Source organism: Typopeltis vanoorti, chromosome 3 (genome assembly GCF_054136105.1).
Source record: "Typopeltis vanoorti isolate ZY-2024b chromosome 3, IOZ_Tvanoo_1.0, whole genome shotgun sequence".
In the NCBI taxonomy this organism is placed as follows: Eukaryota; Metazoa; Arthropoda; class Arachnida; order Uropygi; family Thelyphonidae; genus Typopeltis; species Typopeltis vanoorti.
This window is the reverse complement of record NC_143551.1, coordinates 84402835-84428776: the sequence shown is the minus strand read 5'-3', so window position 1 is coordinate 84428776 and position 25942 is coordinate 84402835. Positions and strand designations below refer to the sequence as shown.

General features: G+C 39.2%; 1 protein-coding gene across 3 annotated transcripts in view; it reads right to left on the bottom strand.

The window, feature by feature from the left end:
* LOC150108341 (dynein regulatory complex subunit 11-like) overlaps nucleotides 1-25942 on the bottom strand; it is a 455807-nt gene that overhangs the window by 280013 nt on the left and 149852 nt on the right. For all 3 annotated transcript variants that reach the window (XM_090390703.1, XM_090390704.1, XM_090390705.1), the window contains exon 7: nucleotides 7022-7224. In XM_090390703.1, coding sequence (XP_090246829.1) covers nucleotides 7022-7224 — 203 coding nt within the window. The remainder of the gene's footprint in view (nucleotides 1-7021; nucleotides 7225-25942) is intronic.

The following is a 25942-nucleotide window of genomic DNA, read 5'->3' as shown; positions in this document are numbered from 1 at the left end:
GAGGAGCCTAAGGATCTTCCTCAGCCATAGCCAAGTTAGCCAGTCTTGGGTGTGGATAGCAGGGGTTTTCTCCCCAGTTTATCTGGGGATTTTCATCCCACAAACAGGCATACCGGCCCTGTGAACACACACAGATACAGACAGGAATACCTAAGACGATCCCTCCAGCCATAGGTCTGAATTGTCAGCTATGCAGGTCCCGAGCCCAGATAAAAATAGGGGAAATTGAGGTGATGCCATACTTCCCTGGAAAATGGGCTCACAGCCATTGATTCACCATACGAAATAAAAATTAAAAAAAAATTAACTTCCTTATTCTTCTGTTAATATCATCGTAAGTACTTTTCCCACATCTATTTTGTTTCCTATTTTGTGTGCAGGTATTACACTAAGATAAAAATTACATAGTACTCTACATGGTAAAATTATGATATTCAGTGTACTAGCTGCGAAATGTATGCTTTGCGGAGTGCGGTCAGAGTGTGGTTAGATGATAATAAAGGAGTGAATGTGTGTAGAAAATGTAGGGAGAATGAGAAATTGAAGAGTATTTCGGATCGTGAGTGTGATATTTTTGTCAAACTTCAGAATGAAGAAAATAGGGATATGACAAGAAACGGCGAGGTTGTACCAGAGAATTGTGAGAGTGTGAATGTAAAAAGTGTGAATGATAGTATTAATGGTTTTACTGAGAATAAAAAAGATCAGATAGACCCAATGAGTGAGATCGCATTGTTGAATGGTGCGATATAAAGGGCAAAACAGCAGCTAGAGTGTAAGAGCAAAAGTCGACTGAATGAACCAGCCAATAATAAAAAGTATGAGAGGAAAAATAGACGTATCAGTGTGAACATGAACAAAATGAAGGGTAGAGTGCTGTATGGAGACTCGTTAGTAAGAGGTGTGATAGTAGAGGATTTGACAAAATCGTACCAACCTGGTGCGACCATAAAGGATGTAATTGAGTCTATCAGAGAGCAAAAGGAAAGGGTGAAAGAAATGATTGTTGTGGCAGGTACGAATGATTTGAAAGGAGACAAAATGGAAATGATAGAAGACCTGAATGAATTGTTTGAGGTAGCAAAAGAAAAGAGTGAGAGTTAGAATGATTAGTCTTTTGCCACGATATGACAGTGAAATGTTTAAAAGGAGGGCCATAATTGCGAATAACTTTATGCGTGGGTTATGTATGACGAGTGGTGTGGAATTTGTGGATGTGTGAAGTGAGTTCAATGGGCGAAAGGATCTATATAAGATGGATGGCTTGCATTTGAATGGTTACGGTGTAAGAAGACTTGAGAAATTGTTGCTGAATGTAGTGGATGTGCAAATTCAGGGAAACTAGATTTATTAAGGGGGGGGGAGTAGATATACAGTCCTTAGGGAGGCAGTTGAATGTAAGATTGAATATAATATGCCCGAGCAAATAAGGACAACAAATCGGAGTGGGATAATTAATATAAGGCATCAAGGTAGGGTTGGGGTTAATCGGGGTCTTAAATTCATGTACACTAATGCTAGGAGTATTAGGAACAAGAAGGAAGAGTTTTTGGCCATGGTTGGCACTTCCAGACCACAGGTTATTGGTGTTAGTAAAACATGGCTGACTGTAGATGATATAGCTAATGGGATTGAATGTGATGGGTACAGTGTGTTCAGGAATGACAGGGAGAATAAAATGGGGGGAGGAGTATTGTTGATGATAGCTGATGAGCTGCAGCCAAGGAGAATAGAAGTTAAATTGCAGGATAGAGAAAAGAGCACGATTGAGGCCATTTGGTGTAAGATTGTGGCTAGCAGAGCTAAATATACAATTGGGTGCTGCTATAGACCAGGTGATGGAAAAGATGGTGGTGACAGTATGCACAAGCAAATAGAAGAAATGAGTGGAAGGAGGGTGATTATTATGAGAGATTTCAACTATGGTCGTATTGATTGGAGTGAGGAGAGGACACACGGGAGGAAGGAATTCGATTTTATGCGGTTATTAAGGGATAACTATCTGCGACAGCATGTAATGGAAAATACTACGGGTCAGAGAGTGCTTGACCTAGTAACTACATCTGAGGATTTGGCTGTAACAAATATGACCACATTGCCACAATCGGTGAGAGTGATCATAGGGTCTTGACTTAGGAGGTGGCTAAAGGTGTAGAATTTTCAATTAAGACAGAGTACATGTGGAATTATCAGGCTGGAAAGTATGATAAGCTTAGGAGTTTGATTGGTTCAGTGCCATGGCATGTACAACTGCAAGGACTAGAAGTTGATAGTGCATGGGAGGCAGTTAAGAAGTGTTTGCATGAAACAATGGCTGACTGTATACCTAGAGTCCGAATAATAAATCAACAAGGGGTTAAATGGATGAATAACACCATTAAGCTTGAGCTGCAAAAAAAGAAACAACTATGGAGGGAATTTAAGGAGAAAGGTGACCGGCAGGCACACAAACAGTATAAAGCACAGGCCAGAAGGGTAACGAGTGTGGTAAGAAAAGCAAAAAAGGATTACGAAAGAACATTGGCCATGCAGGCTAAAGAGAATCCTAAAGAGTTTTTTAGATATATAGCAAGTAAAAGGAAAAATGTACATGGCAGAATGATTTTAAAGAATGCCGATGGTAGGGAGGTAACTGAATCAGTTGATATAGTCGAGTTACTGAGTGAGCACTTTGCAAGAATATATCATCCAGGTGGTGACATTGCAGAAACGAATGAACCAGTAGATTATACGGGAATTGTGGTGAATGAAGTGGAGGTGAGTAGTCTATTGCATAACCTCAATGTCAATACATCTGTGGGATTGGATGGTATACCAGCTCGTGTTGTACGAGAAGCAGCTAAAGAATTGTCAGTACCCTTGACCATTTTGTTTAATTTGAGTCTCGGGTCTGGGTTAGACCCGAGGGGGTGGAAAGAGGGGAAAATAGTTCCACTGCATAAAGGTGGTTCCAAGACTGCTGTTGTAAATTACCGACCGATTAGCATATCAGGAATCATTGTCAAGGTCTTAGAGAAATTAGTCAAGAAAAGAATACAGGATTGGATAGATGAAAATGGGATATTGTATGGGGGACAACATGGTTTTGTGAAGGGTAGATCATGCCTCAGTAACTTGCTCACATTTTATAACACAGTGACGGCTGAACTGGATAGGGGTAATGGCTTTACAGTAATACTACTGGACCTTGCCAAGGCTTTTGATAGGATACCACATAGAACCCTAATCAGTAAACTGGAGCAGATGGGGATAGATATAGAGTTGGTGAGATGAATAGGAGGGTGGTTGAAGGAGAGATACCAGAGAGTGGTTTATTCAGGAGTGGAGTCTAAAAGACGGCTTGTGACTAGTGGAGTGCCACAGGGCTCTGTTCTTGGACCATTGCTTTTCAATTTGTTCATCAATGATATAGGAAAGGATTTGAGAGGAAGTGTTCAGTTGTTTGCTGATGATGAAAAGTTGGGTAGCGCAATTATGAGTGCACAGGATGTCAAAATTTTACAGGATGATTTGGATAGTTTGGAGGACTGGGCTAGGAAAAATGGATGTCAATTTAATGTGCCAAAGTGTAAGGTTATGCACTTTGGGGTGAAAAGAATAGCAGCAGTATATCACATTGGTGGAACCGTACTCCAGGAGATTGATGAGGCCAGGGATTTGGGAGTGTTGGTGGATAGGGAGTTGAAGTTTAGGGGGCACATTGCAAAAGTGACTAAAACAGCTCACCAAATCACTTGGCTTCTGAAAAATACTTTAACATGCAGAGACAAACAAGTTGTTGTTCCTCTGTATCGAGCCTTGATAAGACCCCATCTGGACTACTGTGCCCAGTTATGGGCACCAGGGTTTCTTCGTGATGGGGAGGAAGTGGAGAGGATCCAGAGATGAGTGACCAAGATGATAGCAGGTCTGTGGAATGAACCTTATGAGAATAGGTTAAAGATTTGTGGGTTGCAGAAATTGGTCGATAGGTGAAGGAGGGGTGATATGATTGAGACATTCAAATTACTGAAGGGCTTCTATAAGATTGATCCAGAAGATATTTTTGAAAATATGACTGGTGGTGGGAGGACTAGGGGCCATGAATGGAAGCTGAGCAAGAGCGTGGTTGACAAGGGTGTTAGAGCTAGGTTTTTTACTTGGAGAGTAGTGAATGAGTGGAATAAGCTTCCAGAGTCTGTTATGGGTGCTACGACCGTGAATGAGTTCAAGGCAAGGTATGATAGATACTGTGTGAATGTCGAATAGTTGTTCTTGACATGATGTTAGGGCCTTCCTCGATGAGTCTGTCGACTCCTTGGAGTTGCCTGGAACAACAACAACAACAATAATAATAATAATAAATATTTAAAGGTGTATGACTCTTTTTTAGAATTTTAGAGAATATTTTGAATAATTTGAAATATAAAGAAGTTACAAGTAAAATATAAGTTACATTATTATTTGTAAGGTCAATAAATTATATAATGAAGTTTTTCAAGATTAATAAGTCATAACACCTACATTTGTCTCACCAATCTGCACATTCGTCACTTATTAGGCAGTGAATTCCATGGTCTAACTTCCTTCCATGCAAAAAAGCTACTCTTCATGCTCCTGCTTGCTACCTGCTTTTGCAACTTCCAGGGATGGCCACTTGTCCTTGTTCTTCTCTAAGAAAAACTTCACCATATCAATCCTGTACATACCCCTCAACAGTTTAAACAGCTCAATCATATCACCCGTGTTGTCTTCTATCACTAGGCTGTGTAGTTTGCATTCCCTCAGTCTATTCTCATAATAACTAATATAGTAAAATCCTGATATAATTTTTATTATCTGCCCCTCTGTCCCTTGTGTAAGGTTAATTTATCCTCTTCAAATCTCAATGATCAGATGTAAGCACAATAATCAGATACAGCCTGACCAGGGCTTTATACAATGGAATTACTACTCTTATCTCTACTGGTTAAAGTTTTTCTTCTGCAAACAATCCACTAGATAACCTTCACTACCTTTGCAATGTTTCTGAAACTTTATTTTTATCTACAATCCCTCCAAGATTCCTTACCTCATCCACATCTTGTACAGATCAAACAATAGGAAATGCAGCCTTCTATCAGTGGATCTCAAATTTCACCTTTCAAGACAACTTATTTAGTTGCATTAAACTAACATCCTCATTTATTTACTCATCTATTCAGCTTATATAAACCCTCCTGAGGTGCTACCACATCAGCACTATTGCTAATAACTCTTTCGAGCATCACATCACCTGCAAACAATTGAAAATCTACCAGCAATCCAATGATAATAACGTTGACATAAAGGATAAAAAGCTAACATCTCAGTACTGATCCCTGTGGAACTTCACTTATTACCTTCTTTTTCCTTTATACCACTCTTCCCCATAACTTTCTGGCAGCCAATCGTTAGAATGCAGGCTTCAACTTAAATATCAGTTTATCATGCGATATCCTTTAATGCCTTTGGGTAATTCAAAAAAATTGTAGTATATACCTTTCCCTCATTAACTGCTCTTGTTACTTTATTATAAAAGGCAATCAAATTGCTGAAACAAAATCAACCCTTAGTAAATCCATGTCGACCTTCACAGATGATATTACCCACATCTACTCAATCCTGCAACAGAATCTCTCACTATTTCATTCCAATTCTTAACAAAAGAAATACAAACTGATCTGCAGTTGAAGCCTGCATTCTAACACCATCCTTGTGCAGTGGCACTACCTACTCTCCTTCCACTCAATAGGCACTTTCCCAGTAGCTAGACTTTCATTGAACAGACAGGTAAATGGAACTATCAGTTCCATAGCACATTCTCTTAAATGAAGAGGTGAAATCCTATCCAATCCTCCTCTTACTGACTTCCAGAATACTTAGTATCTGAAACACATTCAGATTCTAAGGACTTTTTTGAAATGACCTCAAGAATAGTCACATGTGCAGAAGTGACAGTAATGCTCTTTGAAGTGATCTACTGCTGTAGATCACTTCAAAGAGCATTACTGTGATTACTGCTAGGAAGATAGGGCATTTACCAAACTTTTGTGTAGGATCACATTACACCATCAATTCTGTTGCAGTTAACTGGGTTCTGTTGACTTGAGATGCCTCCAGGAATAATCTCCGTACTTTAAATTTGAAGTTGTGTAGGCTTGGCATCCTTCTACTTGATGAAAATGGTCTTTGTCCAAAGTATGTTGTGCTTGCCTGCTTTTCGGTTACCCATACTGAATGTACTTTTTATGTTTTTTTTTTCCTGACAAAAGTTCCTAGCTGGTCATTCTTAGCTGTCATAAATACTGGGTCCCGCATTGATACTGTGAGCACCTGGGAAAAGAGCGAGGATCCCAGCAGCCTTTAATTTGCATTAGGAAAATTTTTTCATAGCTTTGTAGATGTCATAATTCTGTGTGTTGTTTTAGAAGTGAATCCAGTCTGTCTATTGTGCCTTTGATGTAGGTAGGGATATGGAATAAGTTTGTCACTGGCAAACTCTGCCCCAACCATAATATACATATACCATACCTCTACCCTACATCAAAGTCACAACAGATAGAATGGGCTCACTGCTAAAACAACATATAATTAAAACAAACTATAAGCATCTGAACAAAGTTTCCACATTCTAGATGCAAATCAAGGACTGCCATGATTTTCTCTCTCCCTCTTTCTTTTTCCAGCATCTACTGTATCCCCTGTCAATGTGGAACCCAGAATTTAGAGACAGACAGGATGGATCACATTGGTCAGAAAAAACGTTCATTTGGTATGGACAACCCAGAAGTGGAATAGCACAACATGCTTTGCACAAAGAGTATTTCATAAAGTGGAAACCACCTACTGAAGTGATCACAATTTAAAGCACAGAGACTATTCCTGGAGGCAACTACAAGAAAATTAATGATGTAATCCTATACATATTTTTTTTATTTCATTCACATTGAAGTTTAGGTGGTTAATCTACTAGTTAATATTCCTTTTAAGAGAATGTCAAAAATTGAATTTCTTTACTTACTTATAAGATTGGTACCATTCTCTAATATTTTTTTCTAAATTTTCCTTTATTTTTGGACCTTCTTCTTTTACAATCTTTTCCCGAACTTTTATAAGTGCTTCTTGAAGATCTTTTTCATGTTGTTGCTGAACATATCTTCTATTATCTTGAATTTTACCACTTTCATTTTTTGAGGATATATCTTCTAAAGCAACAGGGGGAAGCTATTATTAAAATAAGATATATTTTTAACTATTTCAAAAAATAATATATATATATTATTAAAAAAAAAAAAATAATAATAATAATAATTTTAAAAAATTATATATATATATATATATATATATATATATATATATATATATTCATATTTTTATATACTGACTTAGATCGAGAGTTAGAACAAACAGTTAAATTTATTCACAACGCAACAAGTTTCGTCAGAAGGTCGACTTCTTCAGGCATTAAGAAACACAGAAAGCAAATAAAAAACACTATAAAGAAACACTGTGTCACTGAAATTCAACTATTATAAACTTCAGTTAACTTTGAACTGGAGCTACAGTCCGTGTTAAAGTTCTATTGTTAGGCATCTGTGTGCGTGTGACTTCACAATTGCGCCAATATCTGATAGCAGAGTTGAATGAGTCCAGTAAATTGTAACTCAGGTTACTGTTTATATGATGAGTGTCCATAACAATTTCCTTAGACTTGACTATGCGCCATTCTACCTCGTCGTGACATATATCAAGGTTTGAAGTTGTTGTCCGGTTTATCTCATGTTGGCGGCCTTCATTATTTGTGTTTACTGAAAACAGGACATGGCTTGACAGGGCACTTGCTCTAGTTCTTTTGTAGGCAATGTCTCTCTGGTGTTCTACAAAACATAAGAGGATGGATTTCTCAGTCTGGTCATAGTATGGCTTACCACAGTTTTGCATAATTTTGTACACTCCTGGGAACTGTAGATCGTTGTGAGCTGGTTTGTGTTTGCTTATAATTGATCTTAATTTGGGAAGAGTACGTTTTTATGTTAAACTTTCTTAAAATTCTTCGTAGTTTCTTGAAGAGCAAGCTGTGGTAAGCAGATATAACCTATTGGGGTTGTCCTGTGTTTCTGAGTTGCTTTGATGGTGGTGGTATAGATGCTTGTTAATAGTTTTGAAGAGTAGCCATTACTCGTGAATGTTCATTTTAGATGTTGTAGTTGATTTTTTAGCTCTTCATCATTTGACAGTACAGATCTGGAATGATGCACTAGAGTTGAGATGATACCCACATTCTGTGCTGGATAGTGATGTGAAGGTGCATGTAGGTATCTATCCGTGTGTGTAGATTTTCTAAAGATGGAGATTTTTATGGAGTCAGATGTCTTGGTATGTTTTATATCCAGAAAAGGAAGAGATTAGTTGTCTTCAACCTCCATGGTTAATTTGATGTGTCTGCGTGGTTAGCCTGGTTGCTTTTGTGCTTCGCAACCATATGCCTGGGGAAGGAGTGTCCTAGGTTCGATTCCCGTCAACGACATGAGGAGCTCAAGGATCTTCCTCAGCCATAGCCAAGTTAGCCAGTCTTGGGCGTGGACAGCAGAGTTTTTTCTGCCAGTTTATCTGGTGTTTTTCATCTCGCAAGGGCAAGGGCACCGGTCCAAGGGCACACATGGATTACAGTCAGGATTACTGACCCAGCCATAGATCTGATTCATCAGCCTATGCCGGTTCCGGAGCCCAGATAAAATTTTTTTTTTTGGGGGGGGGGGGGGGCTAGATGGTACCATGAACGCCCGTATAAAGGAGGAACACTGTATCATCACACAGAATTTATTTTATTATTTAATTTGATGTTTTGGTGGAAGTTGTTTAAGTAATCTAAAAAATTGTGAAGGTTATCAGTACTGTGTTCCCAGGGAAGGATTTATGTCATTTACATATCTCAGCCAGACTTTTTGGCTTAAGAGTAGATGAGGAGATTGGCTTTTGTTCGTAATCTTCAAAAAAGATGTTGGCTAGTATCGAGGATAGGGGGGGGGGGAGTGCCCATTGCTAATCCTTTATTATGTTTGTAAATTTTCCTCTCAAATTGAAAGTAGCCGGAGTTTACACAGTGTGATAGAATGGAAAACATCTTTTTTGAAATCTTGTTGTTTAAAATATCGAGAACCTCTCGAGTTGGAATGTTTGTGAAGAGAGCAACTACGTCAAAGCTCACCATGATATCTGAAGACTTCAGTTTTAAATTCTTGATTTTAGAGATGAAGTCAGTTGAGTTTTTGATATGTGAAGGAGATTTTCCTGCAAAACCTTTTAAGGATGATGCCAGATATTTAGATAACTGATAGGTAGGTGAGTCAGTACTGTCCACAATAGGTCTCAGTGGGCAATTTTTTTTGTGTATCTTTGGGAGACCGTATAACCTTGAAATGAGTGGATGTGAAAAACGAACAGAAAAGCGTATGTTTCGTGGAAGCTGCTTTGTTTTTTGTAGGAGGTTAGTCATTTTGTTATGTATCTCTTTCAATTTCCGAGTATGTATCTGACTCTAATAAAGCTGAGATTTTGTCACGGTAATCTGTTTTATTTAAAACTACAGTTGCCTTTCCCTTATCAGCTTGTAGGATAATGATGTCCTTGTTATTCTGAAGATTTTTAATGGCTAATCTTTCGCCAAGGTAGATATTATCTGATGGAGGTTTTGCATTATTAATCGCAAGTATTGCTTCCATGCAAAGTAAACTTGCATCTGCGGTAGGAAGTAATGACGCTGCTTTCTCTATCTTAGTTAGAAACATTTCTTTGGGAATGGTTTTAGGTGCAACGACAAAATCGAGACCTTTTCTGAGAATTTGTTCTTTGTCATGATTTAGAACGCAAGTCGGCCTTCAGACGAAACATGTTGCGTTGTGAATAAATTTAATTGTTTGTTCTAACTCTCAGATCTAAGTCAGTATATATAAATATGAAGATATCACAATTTCGAGTTAATATAAGAGATAGTCATCATATTCCTTCTGACGAGGATAATTTCCAACTTAGTAAAGCTTATCAGAAAACACTTAGAAGTATTAGACTAGCTATCAACAGACTTATCTTTCTGAAATGTTGTAAGTTCTCTTCCATTCTTCCAAAATTCCTATGATTCCTACAGAAAGAGCACACAGAATCTACAATAAAGCAAAACTAGAACTTTTAAGGGAGAGGATTAGTGATATCAAACGCAATTTAGCTCTTCTCTTTACTGAAAAATCATCTTTAGAAAACAATTTAACGGCTTCTTTAGACTGCGTGGCATGGAATCACGTTAAAGAAATTAGTACACGTTGGGCATTAAGATCTCAAATCTTAAACAAATATAAGCTTATCAGAAAGTTTACTTCACTCAAGTCAACACAAACAGCCAACCCCTAACAATCTTCATGGAAGATTTAAAAAATTAGTGATAAATCAATCGTCGTACATTCTAAATCTTGACAAAGAACAAATTCTCAGAAAAGGTCTCAATTTTGTCCTTGCACCTAAAACCATTCCCAAAGAAATGTTACTAACTAAGATAGAGAAAGTGGCATCATTACTTCCTACCGCAGATGCGAGTTTACTTCGCATGGAAGCAATACTTGCGATTAATAATGCAAAACCTCCATCTGCTCCCTTGGCAAAAGAGTAGCCATTAAAAATCTTCAAAATAACAAGGACATCGTTATCCAACAAGCTGATAAGGGAAACGCAACTGTAGTTCTAAATAAAACAGATTACTATGACAAAACTCAGCTTCATTAGAGTCAGATACATACTTGGAAATTGAAAGAGATCCAATAAGAGAGATACATAATAAAATGAATAATCTCCTACAAAAAAACAAAGCAGCTTCCACAAAACATATGCCTTTCTGTTCGTTCTTTACATCCACTCATTCTAAGGTTATATGGTCTCCCAAAGATACACAAAGAAAATTGCTCACTGAGACCTATTGTGGACAGTACTGACTCACCTACCTACCGGTTATCTAAATATCTGGCATCATCCTTACAAGGTTTTGCAGGAAAATCTCCTTCACATATCAAAAACTCAACTGACTTCGTCTCTAAAATCAAGAATTTAAAACTGAAGTCTTCAGATATCATGGTGAGCTTTGACGTAGTTGCTCTCTTCACAAACATTCCAACTCGAGAGGTTCTCGATATTTTAAGCAACAAGATTTCAAAAAAGATGTTTTCCATTCTATGACATTGTGTAAACTCTGGCTACTTTCAATTTGAGGGGAAAATTTACAAACAAAATAAAGGATTAGCAATGGGCAGCCCCCTATCCTCAATACTAACCAACATTTTTTTTGAAGACTATGAACAAAAGGCAATCTCCTCATCTACTCCTAAGCCAAAAGTCTGGCTGAGATATGTAGATGACATATTCCTTATCTGGGAACGTGGCACTGATATCTTCACAATTTTTTAGATCACTTAAACAACTTCCACCAAGACATCAAATTAACCATGGAGGTTGAAGAAAATTGATCTCTTCCTTTTCTGGACGTAAAACATACCAAGACGTCTGACTCCATAAAAATCTCCATCTTTAGAAAATCTACACACATGGATAGATACCTGAAGTGTCTTCACATCACTCTCCAGCACAAAAAGTGGTATCATCTCAACTCTAGTGCATCGTTCCAGATCTGTACTGTCAGATGACGAAGAGCTAAAAAATGAACAACAACATCTAAAAAGAACCTTCACGAGTAATGACTACTCTTCAAAAACTTCTATACCACCACCATCAAAACAACTCAGAAACACAGGACAACCCCAATAGGTTATATCTGCTTACCATACATCAGCTTGCTCTCCAAGAAACTACGAAGAATTTTAAGAAAGTTTAACATAAAAACGTACTCTTCCCAAATTAAGATCAATTATAAGCAAACACAAACCAGCTCACAACCATCTACAGTTCCCAGGAGTGTACAAAATTATGCAAAACTATGGTAAGCCATACTATGACCAGACTGAGAAATCCATCCTCTTATGTTTTGTAGAACACCAGAGAGACATTGCCTACAAAAGAACTAGAGCAAGTGCCCTGTCAAGCCATGTCCTGTTTTCAGTAAACACAAATAATGAAGGCCGCCAACATGAGATAAACCGGACAACAACTTCAAACCTTGATATATGCCACGACGAGGTAGAACGGCGCATAGTCAAGTCTAAGGAAATTGTTATGGACCCTCATCATATAAACAGTAACCTTAGTTACAATTTACTGGACTCATTCAACTCTGCTATCAGATATTGGCGCAATTGTGAAGTCACACGCACACAGATGCCTAACAATAGAACTTTAACATGGACTGTAGCTCCAGTTCAAAGTTAACTGAAGTTTATAATAGTTGAATTTCAGTGACACAATGTTTCTTTATAGTGTTTTTTATTTGCTTTCTGTGTTTCTTAATGCCTGAAGAAGTCGGCCTTCCGACGAAACATGTTGCGTTGTGAATAAATTTAATTGTTTGTTCTAACTCTCGGATCTAAGTCAGTATATAAAAATATGAACATATTCCAATTCCGAGTTGATATAACAGATTGTCATACATATATATATATATATATTTTTTTTTTTATATACTAGTAGTGTGTTTATATTAAAACCTTTTTACTTAAATCTCAGTTCTAGTCATTTAATTCTTCATAAAACTATGTATGTTAACCGAGTCAATGATCATTCTGTCATATATATATATATATATATATATATATATATATATATATATATTGTAAAATAGAGTTGAATGACTCTTAAACTGAGAGTTATGTAAAAAAAAAAAGAGAGTTTAATAGTAAAACACAACTAGTTTCAGCTTATAATAGCCTTCATCAGGTGACATTATAAAAGAAAAGAATAAAAGAAAAATTTTTTTTAACACTGAAGGTTAAAAAAAAACTATGAACAACATAGAGAATCTCTATACATAATTAGCATGAAAACGTTGTAGTTGTATTTAAGGCTGTTCTTTCGTTTGTTGCATTGTTGGGAGAGTGCGTGCTTGCAGCATCATGTGAATGCCAGTACATGATTACAGCTGAATGACTATCTGGTAGGTTGTAGCTTAAGTTATTATTTAGATGTTCAGGGTTGAGGATGATTTCTCTAGATTCTACGATTTTTCTCTCCAATTCATCATGGCAACGAAAGATAGTAGATCTGTCCCAGCGGACTGTATGACTTGGGTTTTCATCATTAGGATCAGCCGAGAAAAGGATATGGCTTGATAAGGCACTGGCTCGCTGTTTCTTGTAAGCAATGTCCCTCATGTGTTCCTCCATACGTAATTCAATAGATTTGTCCGTCTGGCCAAAATAAGGAATATCACAATCACACCATATTTTGTACACACCAGGATATTTAAGATAATGATGACAAGGTTTCGGATGGCTTATTAAGGAGCGGATTTTTGGAAGTTGAGCGAACAAAGTTCTGATATTGTATTTTTTTAGAACCTTGGCTAATTTTTGTGAAACTGAACTTATGTAAGGAATAGATATATTGCCTTTAAATGTATTTATTTCTTCTGTGTGATGACTAGGAGGATTAAGAAGGAATTTTTCAATAAGTCTTTCAGAATATCCATTAAGTAAGAAAGTAGTTTTGAGATAGTTGATTTCTTTTTGAAGTTCATTTGGGTCATCAAGAAGAGAGCGAACTCTATGTCCCAAGGTAGAAATTATTCCAAGTTATATATATATATGTGTGTGTGTGCGTGTGTTAAAGATACCAAGCTATTTTAAACCTGTTTTAAACTGGTTTTTACTCCATTTCCAAAGCAAGCAAACAGACCAGGTTTAAAATAGCTCGGTATCTTTAACCTTTATTATACCCAAGGTAAAATACTTTCTGCACACACACACACACACACACACACACACACACATGTGCGCGCGCGCGCGTGTGTGTGTGTGTGTGTGTGTGTGTGTGTGTGTGTGTGTGTGTGTGTGTGTGTGTGTGCAGCTATTTTAAACCTGGTCTGTTTGCTTGCTTGGGAAATGGAGTAAAAACCAGGTTTAAAATAGCTTGGTATTTTTAACATATATATATATATATATATATATATATATATATATATATATATATATGTATGTATGTATGTATGTATTCTTGATATCTTCTACTCGGTTGTAATGATACATTTTAAAGAATAAATTTTAAATGACTTTAAACCAAGATAAAAGATTAAATTTTAATAATAATGATACAACTAGTTTCAGCCTTTTACAGCCTTTTTCACGTATCCACCAAAGGTAGAACACAGTAATAAAAAAATTGAAGTTACAAAAAACTGAGAATTACAGGCAAAAAATGCAATACATAATTGACACAAAAATGTTGTATTTTTCAAGTCGTTCTATCTAACGTGCTATTGTTTGTTGTATGTGTGCTCAGGTTCTCATGAGCACCAGTATTGAACAGCTGCAGTATGGCTATCAGGGATGTTATAACACAAATTGCTGTTCAAATGTTCAGGATTAAGGAGGATTTCTCTGGACTCCACGATTTTCCTTTCAAACTCATCACTACAGCAAAAAATGTTTTTGGATTTATCCCAGAAAACTGAGTGACTCTGTAGATCGTCATGAGGGTTATTAGAGAAAAGAACATGACTGGATAGCACAGATTCATGTGATCTTTTATAGGAGATGTCTCTCTTATGGTCCTCAATACGCAGTTCAACAGATTTGTAGTCTGTCCAAAATAAGGAATATTACAGTCGCACCATAACTTGTAAACAGCTGGATAGTTCAGGTTATGATGAATACGCTTCAGATGGCTTATAAGAGAACGGACTTTAGGGAGTGTAGTGAAAAACGTCCTGATGTTGTATTTTTTAAGGACTTTAGCCAATTTATTGGAGACTGAACTAATGCAAGGTATTGAGATGCTACCTTTGAGATGTCATGGACACACATCTCTCATGGATTTTCTTCAACATCTTAACAACCAGCATCCTAATATAAAATTTACTGCTGAACTAGAATGAAATAACTGCCTTCCTTTCCTGGATGTAATTCTTACATGATGCTCTGACAGATTTAAAATCTCTATATACCGAAAACCAACTCATATTAACAGATATCTGCACTATCAATCTCATCACTTTCCACCACAAAAGCTCGGAACTATTTCTACCTTAGGACACAGAGCACGATCTCTTTTAAATGAACCAGATGAACTCCGAAAGAAATTGAACAACTTTCTCTTATCTTTAAACAAAATGGATATTCTGAAAAAAACAATTAAGAAATTTCTTCTGGATCCTCCTAGGCAGCGTACTACAGAAACTACTGATTTTAAAGGTTGCATCTCAGTACCTTACATTAGTTCACTCTCCAATAAATTGGCTAAAGTCCTTAAAAAATACAACATCAGGACATTTTTCACTACACTCCCTAAAGTCCGTTCTCTTATAAGCCATCCGAAGCCTATTCATCATAATCTGAAATATCCAAGGTGTTTACAAGTTATGGTGCGACTGTAATATTCCTTATTTTGGACAGACTAACAAATCTGTTGAACTGCGTATTGAGGAGCATAAGAGAGACATCTCCTATAAAAGATCACATGCATCTGCGCTATCCAGTCATGTTCTTTTCTCTAATAACCCTCATGATGATCCACAGAGTCACTCAGTTTGCTGGGATAAATCCGAAAACATTTTTCGCTGTAATGATGAGTTTGAAAGGAAAATTGTGGAGTCCAGAGAAATCCTCCTTAATCCTGAACATTTGAACAGCAATTTGAGTTATAACATCCCTGATAGCCATACCGCAGTTGTTCAATACTGGCGCTCATGAGAACCTGCAAGCATGCATACAACAAACAATAGCACGTTAGATAGAACAACTTGAAAAATACAACATTTTTGTATAATAAAATTAGTTTAATCCTTTATCCAAGTGTGAGCAAACAAAGTTTGCACCTGAAGTATCTTCAGGACTAGGGTAAGGTGATACACACCAGGGCAACTCGTTGTAAAGGTGGAGAAAGCTACCAACAGTCCTATCTCAGTATCTCCTATATCCTATAATGCAAAACACATCTCCTTGCGGATATGTCTAATGTTATGCATTAAAGGAAGGGCCACTACCCAGACTAGTTTCGACCTTTATTGAGGTAGAATGGGAGTTCATGTCTCTCATCATTGGCCTTTGGAGAATAAAGCATGCTGAGGATCAGCAGACAGTAAAAGAGGAGTATGATATAAGATAGAGTAGGATAGTAGGAGGTAAAAAGAGGCCTCAGTCAACCTGTTTAGCCTTATTGGCTAATTGGTCTGTAACATGTAATCTCAATTTACCTGTTCAGAAAAGGTTAAACATAGACTTTTGTCTATAGTTCTCATATTATTTTATCTGAAGTAATGATTTACTCCAGTATTAATGGAGGTTCTTTTTATGTTACTAGATATATCCTTATTTTTATTCCAGGTAAATATATATATATATATATATATATATATATATTTTTTTTTTTTTTTTTTTTTTTTTTTTTTTTTTAAAAGGATGTAAATAATAGGACCTGTTTAAATATTTATTTTAAATCTAAAATAACGGGACTTAAGGTCCGGTAAGTAGGAATGAATAGGAACTTACTGAGGAACTTGTATACCTGGTACCACTGGGACTTAGAATGGGGAAGAGACTGGCCCGGGAGATGCCGCTCACGAGGAGCGGCACCGCCTCGCAGTAAGCCTTCGCCGCCCGGGTTCTCAGCTCTCCCCCCCTTGTTTGGAGTAAAGAAACCGTGCCAGCGAAAGCTTTGTGGCTAGGGGAAACAGAGTGGTTATTCTTTTTCCTGGGGTGGGGGGGATGGTGGGTTTTTTTTTGGGTTCTAAAGAGATATACAGGGCTTGATGCGTCCCTGTATAAGAAAGCATATTATCGGTGGTTTGCAGTATTGATTCACAAATTTAAAGTCTCCTAGTAAGTGCCTTTCTTGTGCAAGAAATTTGGGTAAGTAGAAAAAGAAACCTTTTCTTATTCTTGCATACATTAAATTTGCGTCTCGTACCTGGGATTTTTTCCGTACTTTCCAGATGTGATATTTTAGTACATTGATTAGGAAGATAGTGAACTTTTGGGTTTTTTGGACTGGTGGCGGGAATTGTAGTCGTACTACCTCTTCTACTGTCAGCATGGGGATTCCCAATGCTGTGCTGAGTCTCCGCCAGATGCGTTGGGCTGGTGGGCAAAAATAAAAGAAGTGGTCCACCGTTTCGACGTCCCGGCAGACATCGCAGAATGGGTCGCACGGGTTAGGTACATACCGGGATTTCACCTGTTTCACCGGGAGCCGCCCGTAGGCTATTCTCCAGGCTAGATCCCGATGAAAAGGCTGTCCCCAGCTATTTTTGATGTTTCTGAAGAGAATTTCATTATTTGTACTAAGATTGGGTGTATCACGCCTGGAAAGTTGGAAGAAATCCCAGTATACTGCTTTGGGTTTGTGTGTGAGGATTGCTATTCCTCTGTCTCTGAGTGTTGTGATCGATTTCACTACTGTACGGTACCACTTGGGCACCCCCCTTGCGCGGGGTCCAGCATAGTCCGTGATCCCAAAGAGGGGGAGGAAAAGTCCTATAAAATATCTAATTAGTAGGCCAGAAATGTGGTTGGAGTTTAAGGCCTTCCGTACGGTTTTGAACGTGTTTGCTTGTAGCAAGCTTCTGTGATCGGGCAGAGCATAACCCCCTTCTTCCTGTTTGAGTTGTAGATATTCTTTCTTTACTTCGCGTTTTCTCCCATTCCAGAAGAAATCCAGGAGTTCTTTTGATAATTTATTTTCTTGTGCCAGTGTGATGCCTGTGATATTGACAGTGTGCATCAGCATTGGGGTGACGATTGTTTTTATTACTGTCGCTCTGCCATAAAAGGAGAAGAAGGTTGGTTTGAACAGCCTTATCCTTTCCCTGCTTGTCTCCTGCAATTTTTGGATTGGTAGTGCTAGGGTGTCTGAAAAGGGCACGCCTAGTATAGTTAGAGGCTGTGCCTGTAGCGTTAAACCGTAGGGAAGTCCAGTGCTATGGAAATTTCCGAAACTTTTGATTTTGGTTTTTTGTGCGTTAACGCGAAGACCACTGACTATGCTGTATTTTTGCAGCGTGTGCAGATAGATATAGATGGACTCAGAGTCTCTGAGTGTAGCCACTACATCGTCTGCATATGCCACTATTTTGCATTGTCTGGAGCCTTGGGGCAGTGGAATACCGTTAATTGCGGGGGTGTTATCAATTCTTTTGATTAGGGGTTCTAATACTAGGGAGAAGAGGAGGGGGCTTAGCGGGCAGCCTTGCCTAACCCCTCTCTTTATGCGGATTGGTTCTGTTAGAAACCCATTAATAGATAGCTGGGTCGTGGCTTCCGCATACATGTTTTTAATTGTACGCCGAAGTCTCGGGCCCACGCCTGTTTTTAGTAGGATGTTCTGCAAGTACCTGTGGTTGACGCTGTCAAACGCTTTCTCCAGGTCGGTGGAGAGAAGTGCCAGGGGGTATTTTTTCTCTTTGGCCAGTTTGATCAAGTCTCTTAACAAAAAGAGATTGAATTCCATAGATCTACCAGGGATCCCATAGACCTGTGAGCTTGTTATTATTTTTTCGATACCACCCTTAAGGCGCGTGCAGATAATTTTTGCAAAAATCTTGTAGTCTACGTTGGTTAGGGAGATTGGACGCCAGTTATTCGACAAAGTCCGATCTCGGTCTTTCTTGGGGATAAAGATGGTGTGGCTCTTAACGAATTCCTCGGGGATGTTTCCCGAAGTGAGGAATTCGTTAAAGATGTTTATTAACGCTGCCAATGCAAATTCCCAGATAGATCTATAGAATTCTATCCCCAGTCCGTCTGGCCCTGGGGTCTTCTTTGTTTTCATCATTCTGTACGTGGCCTTTAATTCGGCTGCAGTTATCGGCCTGTCCTGCAGGGCACTAAGATGATCGGGAAAACGTGTTGCGTCCCACTCACTGAAGTCATCCGTGCCCTGCCGGTCAGAGAAGATACCGATATACTGCTGATGAAAGTGACCGAGTATTTCGTGGGTTGAGCGTAAAATCTGGCCCTTCTCCTCGATCTGGTGAATCGTTTTCTCATCATTAGCCGCCACCCGTTGTTGGTTGTAGAATGCGGCGGAAGGTGTTTCCAAATGTCTGAGATAGAGTCTCGTTCGAAAGTCGAGGTCCTCGACTCTACTCTGCCGCTCTTGCTGCAGTTCTATTTCTACTTGTCTGATGAGATCTCCGCAGGGAACTCCGCTCCGTTCGTTTGTCCGGTACCAGCCGAGTTCCCTGTAGAGATCCCTCAGCCGTTTGCGTTTTTGGTAGGCCCTTTCGCGTCCACATTTTTGGAACAGTTCCCTAGCCTGCCTCTTGAAGGTCAGCCAGTTTTCCCAGTCCCAGTTGGTGTTTGTCCATCCGTCACAGAGGTTCTGTAGCTGGTCGCTGAAAAGACTGGGGAAGGTAGGAGGGAGCCTCCAAGGACCTCTGGCTGTTTCCATCACCTCTGGGAGCGTGATTTTTAGTATGACCATCTTGTGGTCGGTTGTCAAGTTATGCACTGCGGTGTGACGTATCCTCTGAACATATTGTTCCAGGTTTTGGGACACGTACACCCTGTCTAGTCTTGTCGATATCTGGCCGCGGCCCCACGTAGTTTCTACTTTGGCGGGGTTATTCCGCCTCCAGATATCGACGAGGTCAAAATTTATACAGCATCGATTTAAAGCGGCAATGCCGCCAGTTCCGTTGTTTGCGTTCCCGCCTATTTTGTCTAGACGTGTGTCTTCCACACAGTTCCAGTCTCCTGCAACTATTAGGTGTTCTGCTCCCAGGAGATAGTTTTCAAGGGCAGAGAAGAAACCACTTCTGTGGTATGGATTGTTCGGGGCGTAAACTGCAGCAAGTCGGATGGTACGGCCACCGTACTTCCAGTCCACCGTTACTAGGCGTCCTGTGGCGTCTTTTTGGACGTTGAAGAACCCCCCCGCGATTGGGGGGCGAATTAGTATCCCCACCCCTCGCGAGTGAGCGTCCCCGAAGCACCAGTAGCTGGTGACCGGATAGCTTCTTGAGAAGTTCTCCACGTCCCAATGCTTATAGAAATGGGTTTCTTGTATCAGGAGGATATTAATTTTGTGTGTTAACATTAGCCTCCAGACAGCGCTTTGCGCAAAGGGGTTGCGTAGTCCGTTAGTGTTTAAAGTTGCGATTTTAACTTCCATGTTGGTGTTAGAATGAGGGGGGGGCGTTATCTGGTGTTTGTTTTATGAAACCCGGTTCTGGTTCCTCGTCGGAGCTGGTTGCACTTTGAGCATCCGAGACAATGACAAGCCTGTCTGTAGAGTCCCTGTCTTCGTCAGAGTCCATTTCGTGGACTTGGGGTTGTGCCAATTGATCCATTACTGGGGGTAGGCTCTCTAACATTGTAACGTCATTGTCGAGGGGCTTTGCGCCTATTGTTCGACGTTGACCTGTGGTCTCTGTTTCGTCCTCCGATGACATCATGCTGCTTTGTTTCGCTTTTTTCTTTTCCTGTGATTCCGTTTCTCTTGCGCGCTTTGTTGGGGCGCTGGGTGTGACCTCTTCCTCTTTCCTGCAAGCTTCATGGTTTGCCACATTGATGCTGGTGATGTTCTGTGTGTGGCGGCTTGCCTTGGGTATCTTTGGGGTTTTCGTTTCCGTTGCTGCTTCCTTTTCAGCCTGCTGGCCGAGCTCCGGAAAATCGCTCCTTGATATTTTCTCAGGGTTCCCGATGGGCGTTGCCCTAATCGGTGTTATGGTCCCTCCTGTTGCTTCTGAGTGTGTCTTGTACGGACATGTGTCCAATTTGTGGGTCAGAGCCCCACACTTAATACAGGGTTCTGTACAGCTTTCCATTTTATGCTTTGACGATTTGCAATTTCTGCATTGTATTCGAGGGCAATCTGCCCCAAGGTGTTCCTCCGAATTACATCTAAAGCACCTTTTTTTCACACCTGGGTAGTTCACCATTACCCTCGTTCCCCCCAAAAAAACAAAATTGGGGACTTCTTTTTTCATGTCAATCTGGATTTCAACGTCTCCTGTTTTCCATCCTTTATAGTCTGCATATTCCATTGCTTTAATCTCGTGAATTTCCCCCCATTGGCTAAAGAATTTCTTGACTTCAGGTTCGTTCTCTAGGTATTCTAGTGGAAACCTGGTTATTTTTAGCGTTTTTCGCAGGCTCCCTACTAGAAACGGTCTGATTGTTTGTCCACAACAAATGAAACCCTCTAATAATTTCTTTTTTGTTTGTTCGCTTTTGACCACTATTTGAAATCTATTGTTCCCATAAGGTATAAAACCGTATATATTTTCAGCCCCTACTGTTTCGATTAGAGCTCTCGCTAACGCCCGCTGATCTACGGGCTTCGTGAGCTCGATACCGAGCGTCCTAGTTCTAGGCAAAAAATGCGACATGGTTACAGAAATTCCTGACTACTGGGTGTAGAAAGGGAATGTAAGGAGGGGGGGGGGGGCAAAATCGAGGAACGTTGGGCGTTCCTCGCTGCAAACAAAGCGATACCAGAATAGACGGATAAAACAGGCAATAAAAAGAAAAAAGGTCTTACCAAAGCTGGGGTACTACTGCGGAATCTGAGCATGGAGCTCTCTTTTCGGGCCGTTGAAACTGGATCTTCTTGAGAGGTAGACGTCTGCCTTCGGCCGGAGCTTTCTCGGGGGTCCTCGGGAACTGTCTCTGGAATCCGCTGCGTTCTGTCGATGTCGATATTGAGGTCTCTTCAGTGGGAGCCAGGCCCTAGTGGAAATACCAGGCAGAAGCATTAGCAGGTCATCTCTACCTATAGGAGTTGCCAAATGGTGTGCCACCCTTTTTTAATAAATTACTCTGGATTTAGAGAAAGATGTTGAAAGTTTATTTTTTCACTTGGTTAGAGTATAATAAAATTAGTTTAATCCTTTATCCAAGTGTGAGCAAACAAAGTTTGCACCTGAAGTATCTTCAGGACTAGGGTAAGGTGATACACACCAGGGCAACTCGTTGTAAAGGTGGAGAAAGCTACCAACAGTCCTATCTCAGTATCTCCTATATCCTATAATGCAAAACACATCTCCTTGCGGATATGTCTAATGTTATGCATTAAAGGAAGGGCCACTACCCAGACTAGTTTCGACCTTTATTGAGGTCTCTTCAGTGGGAGCCAGGCTTGATGCAAGTCTAACTGATCCGCAAGGAGATGTGTTTTGCATTATAGGATATAGGAGATACTGAGATAGGACTGTTGGTAGCTTTCTCCACCTTTACAACGAGTTGCCCTGGTGTGTATCACCTTACCCTAGTCCTGAAGATACTTCAGGTGCAAACTTTGTTTGCTCACACTTGGATAAAGGATTAAACTAATTTTATTATACTCTAACCAAGTGAAAAAATAAACTTTCAACATCTTTCTCTAAATCCAGAGTAATTTATTAAAAAAGGGTGGCACACCATTTGGCAACTCCTATAGGTAGAGATGACCTGCTAATGCTTCTGCCTGGTATTTCCACTAGGGCCTGGCTCCCACTGAAGAGACCTCAATAAAGGTCGAAACTAGTCTGGGTAGTGGCCCTTCCTTTAATGCATAACATTAGACATATCCACAAGGAGATGTGTTTTGCATTATAGGATATAGGAGATACTGAGATAGGACTGTTGGTAGCTTTCTCCACCTTTACAACGAGTTGCCCTGGTGTGTATCACCTTACCCTAGTCCTGAAGATACTTCAGGTGCAAACTTTGTTTGCTCACACTTGGATAAAGGATTAAACTAATTTTATTATACTCTAACCAAGTGAAAAAATAAACTTTCAACAACATTTTTGTGTCAATTATGTATTGCATTTTTTGCCTGTAATTCTCAGTTTTTTTGTAACTTCAATTTTTTATTACTCTGTTCTACCTTTGGTGGATACCTGAAGAAGGCTGTAAAAGGCTGAAACTAGTTGTATCATTATCATTAAAATTTAATATTTTATCTCGGTTGAAAGTCCTTTAAAATTTATTCTTTCATATATATGTAGGAAGTATTTTTACCTTGGGTATAAATATGTTAAAGATACCAAGTAATTTTAAACCTGGTTTTACTCCATTTCCCAAGTAAACAAACAGACTAAAAGTCAAGTTTGCGCCTGCAATTGATGCAAGTCTAACTGATCCCCACAGGTAGTGCAGGACCAGGGCAACTCGTGGCAAAGGTGGAACAAGCTCCGATCACTAATCTTAATATTTACCCTTAATGCCAAAACACATCTCCAAGAAGGGGATGTATGATGTTTTGTATTAAAGGCAAGGGGCCACTACCCAGACCGGTTTCGACCTTTATTGAGGTCTCGTCAGTGGGAGCTAGGCTAGAAATACCAAGATTTAGTCATACTCAGCTTGTAAGTATTTCGCCAAAACAAGTTACCATAAGGTGTATTAACCTTATTAAATAAAAATCTCTGGAGGAGATATAAATGTAGGAAGTATTTTTACCTTGGGTATAAATATGTTAAAGATACCAAGTAATTTTAAACCTGGTTTTACTCCATTTCCCAAGTAAACAAACAGACTAAAAGTCAAGTTTGCGCCTGCAATTGATGCAAGTCTAACTGATCCCCACAGGTAGTGCAGGACCAGGGCAACTCGTGGCAAAGGTGGAACAAGCTCCGATCACTAATCTTAATATCTTGGTATAAATCTTGGTATTTCTAGCCTAGCTCCCACTGACGAGACCTCAATAAAGGTCGAAACCGGTCTGGGTAGTGGCCCCTTGCCTTTAATACAAAACATCATACATCCCCTTCTTGGAGATGTGTTTTGGCATTAAGGGTAAATATTAAGATTAGTGATCGGAGCTTGTTCCACCTTTGCCACGAGTTGCCCTGGTCCTGCACTACCTGTGGGGATCAGTTAGACTTGCATCAATTGCAGGCGCAAACTTGACTTTTAGTCTGTTTGTTTACTTGGGAAATGGAGTAAAACCAGGTTTAAAATTACTTGGTATCTTTAACATATTTATACCCAAGGTAAAAATACTTCCTACATTTATATCTCCTCCAGAGATTTTTATTTAATAAGGTTAATACACCTTATGGTAACTTGTTTTGGCGAAATACTTACAAGCTCAGTATGACTAAATCTTGGTATTTCTAGCCTAGCTCCCACTGACGAGACCTCAATAAAGGTCGAAACCGGTCTGGGTAGTGGCCCCTTGCCTTTAATACAAAACATCATACATCCCCTTCTTGGAGATGTGTTTTGGCATTAAGGGTAAATATTAAGATTAGTGATCGGAGCTTGTTCCACCTTTGCCACGAGTTGCCCTGGTCCTGCACTACCTGTGGGGATCAGTTAGACTTGCATCAATTGCAGGCGCAAACTTGACTTTTAGTCTGTTTGTTTACTTGGGAAATGGAGTAAAACCAGGTTTAAAATTACTTGGTATCTTTAACATATATATATATATATATATATATATATGTAGAAAGTATTTTACCTTGGGTATAATAAATGTTAAAAATACCAAGCAATTTTAAACCTGGTTTTACTCCATTTCCCAAGTAAGCAAACAGACATTAACATTTATTATACCCAAGGTAAAATACTTTCTACATTTATATCTCCTCCAGAGATTTTTATTTAATAAGGTTAAAACACCTTATGGCAACTTGTTCTGGTAAAATACTTATAAGCTCTGTATTACTAAATCTTGGTATTTCTAGCCTAGCTCCCACTGATGAGACCTCAATAAAGGTCGAAACAGGTCTGGGTAGTGGCCCCTTGCCTTTAATACAAAACATCATGCATCCCCTTCTTGGAGATGTGTTTTGGCATTAAGGGTAAATATTAAGATTAGTGATCCAAGCTTATGCCACCTTTACCATGAGTTGCCTTGGTCTTGCACTACCTGTAGGATCAGCTAGACTTGCATCTCTTGCAGGCGCAAACTTGACTTGTTTGTCTGTTTGCTTACTTGGGAAATGGAGTAAAACCAGGTTTAAAATTGCTTGGTATTTTTAACATATATATATATTATGGAACTGTATCCAGGAAATTGACAAAGCCAGAGATTTGGGAGTGTTGGCGGATAGGGAGTTGAAGTTGGGGCACATAGCAAAATGGCTAAATCAGCTCATCAGATCACTTGATTACTGAAGGATACTTTGATGAGCAGAGACAAGCAGGTTATTGTTCCTCTTTATCGAGCCTTAATAAGACCCCATCTTGATTACTGTGCACAGATCTCCGGAGGCAGGTGACCAAGATGGTAGCAGGTCTATGGAATGGACCTTATGAGAACAGATTAAAGATTTGTGGGGTTACAGAAACTGGTTGTTAGGCAGAAAAGAGGTGATATGATTAAGAGATACACATTACTGAGGGAATTTTACAAGATTAATTCAGAGGAAATTTTTCAGAACAGGTTTGGTGGTGGGAGAACTAGGGGCCATTCATGGAAACTGAGCAAGAGTGTAGTTAGCAAGGGTGTTAGAACTAGGTTTTTTACTTGGAGAGTGGTGAATGAGTGGAATAAGCTGCCAGAGTCTGTTGTGGGTGCCATGACTGTGAACGAGTTTAAAGCAAAATATGATAGATACTGTGTGAATGCTGAATAGCTCTTGACGATGTTTAGGGCTTCCCTCGATGAGTCTAAGGACTCCTTGGAGTTGCCTGTATTAATAATAATAATAATAATAATAATAATAATATATATATATATATAAAACAATTCAGTAAGAACTTTATTTCTGATGAGAAAGACCTCATTTTCTGGATTAGACCTTCTCACCTTTTGCTTTCTTACACATTTAGCCTTTTCTAGTCAAAACACAAAACATTCATAGCCTTCTCAGCCTTCAAAATCTCTTTCATCAAACACTACTTTCCACTAATTCACTCACACT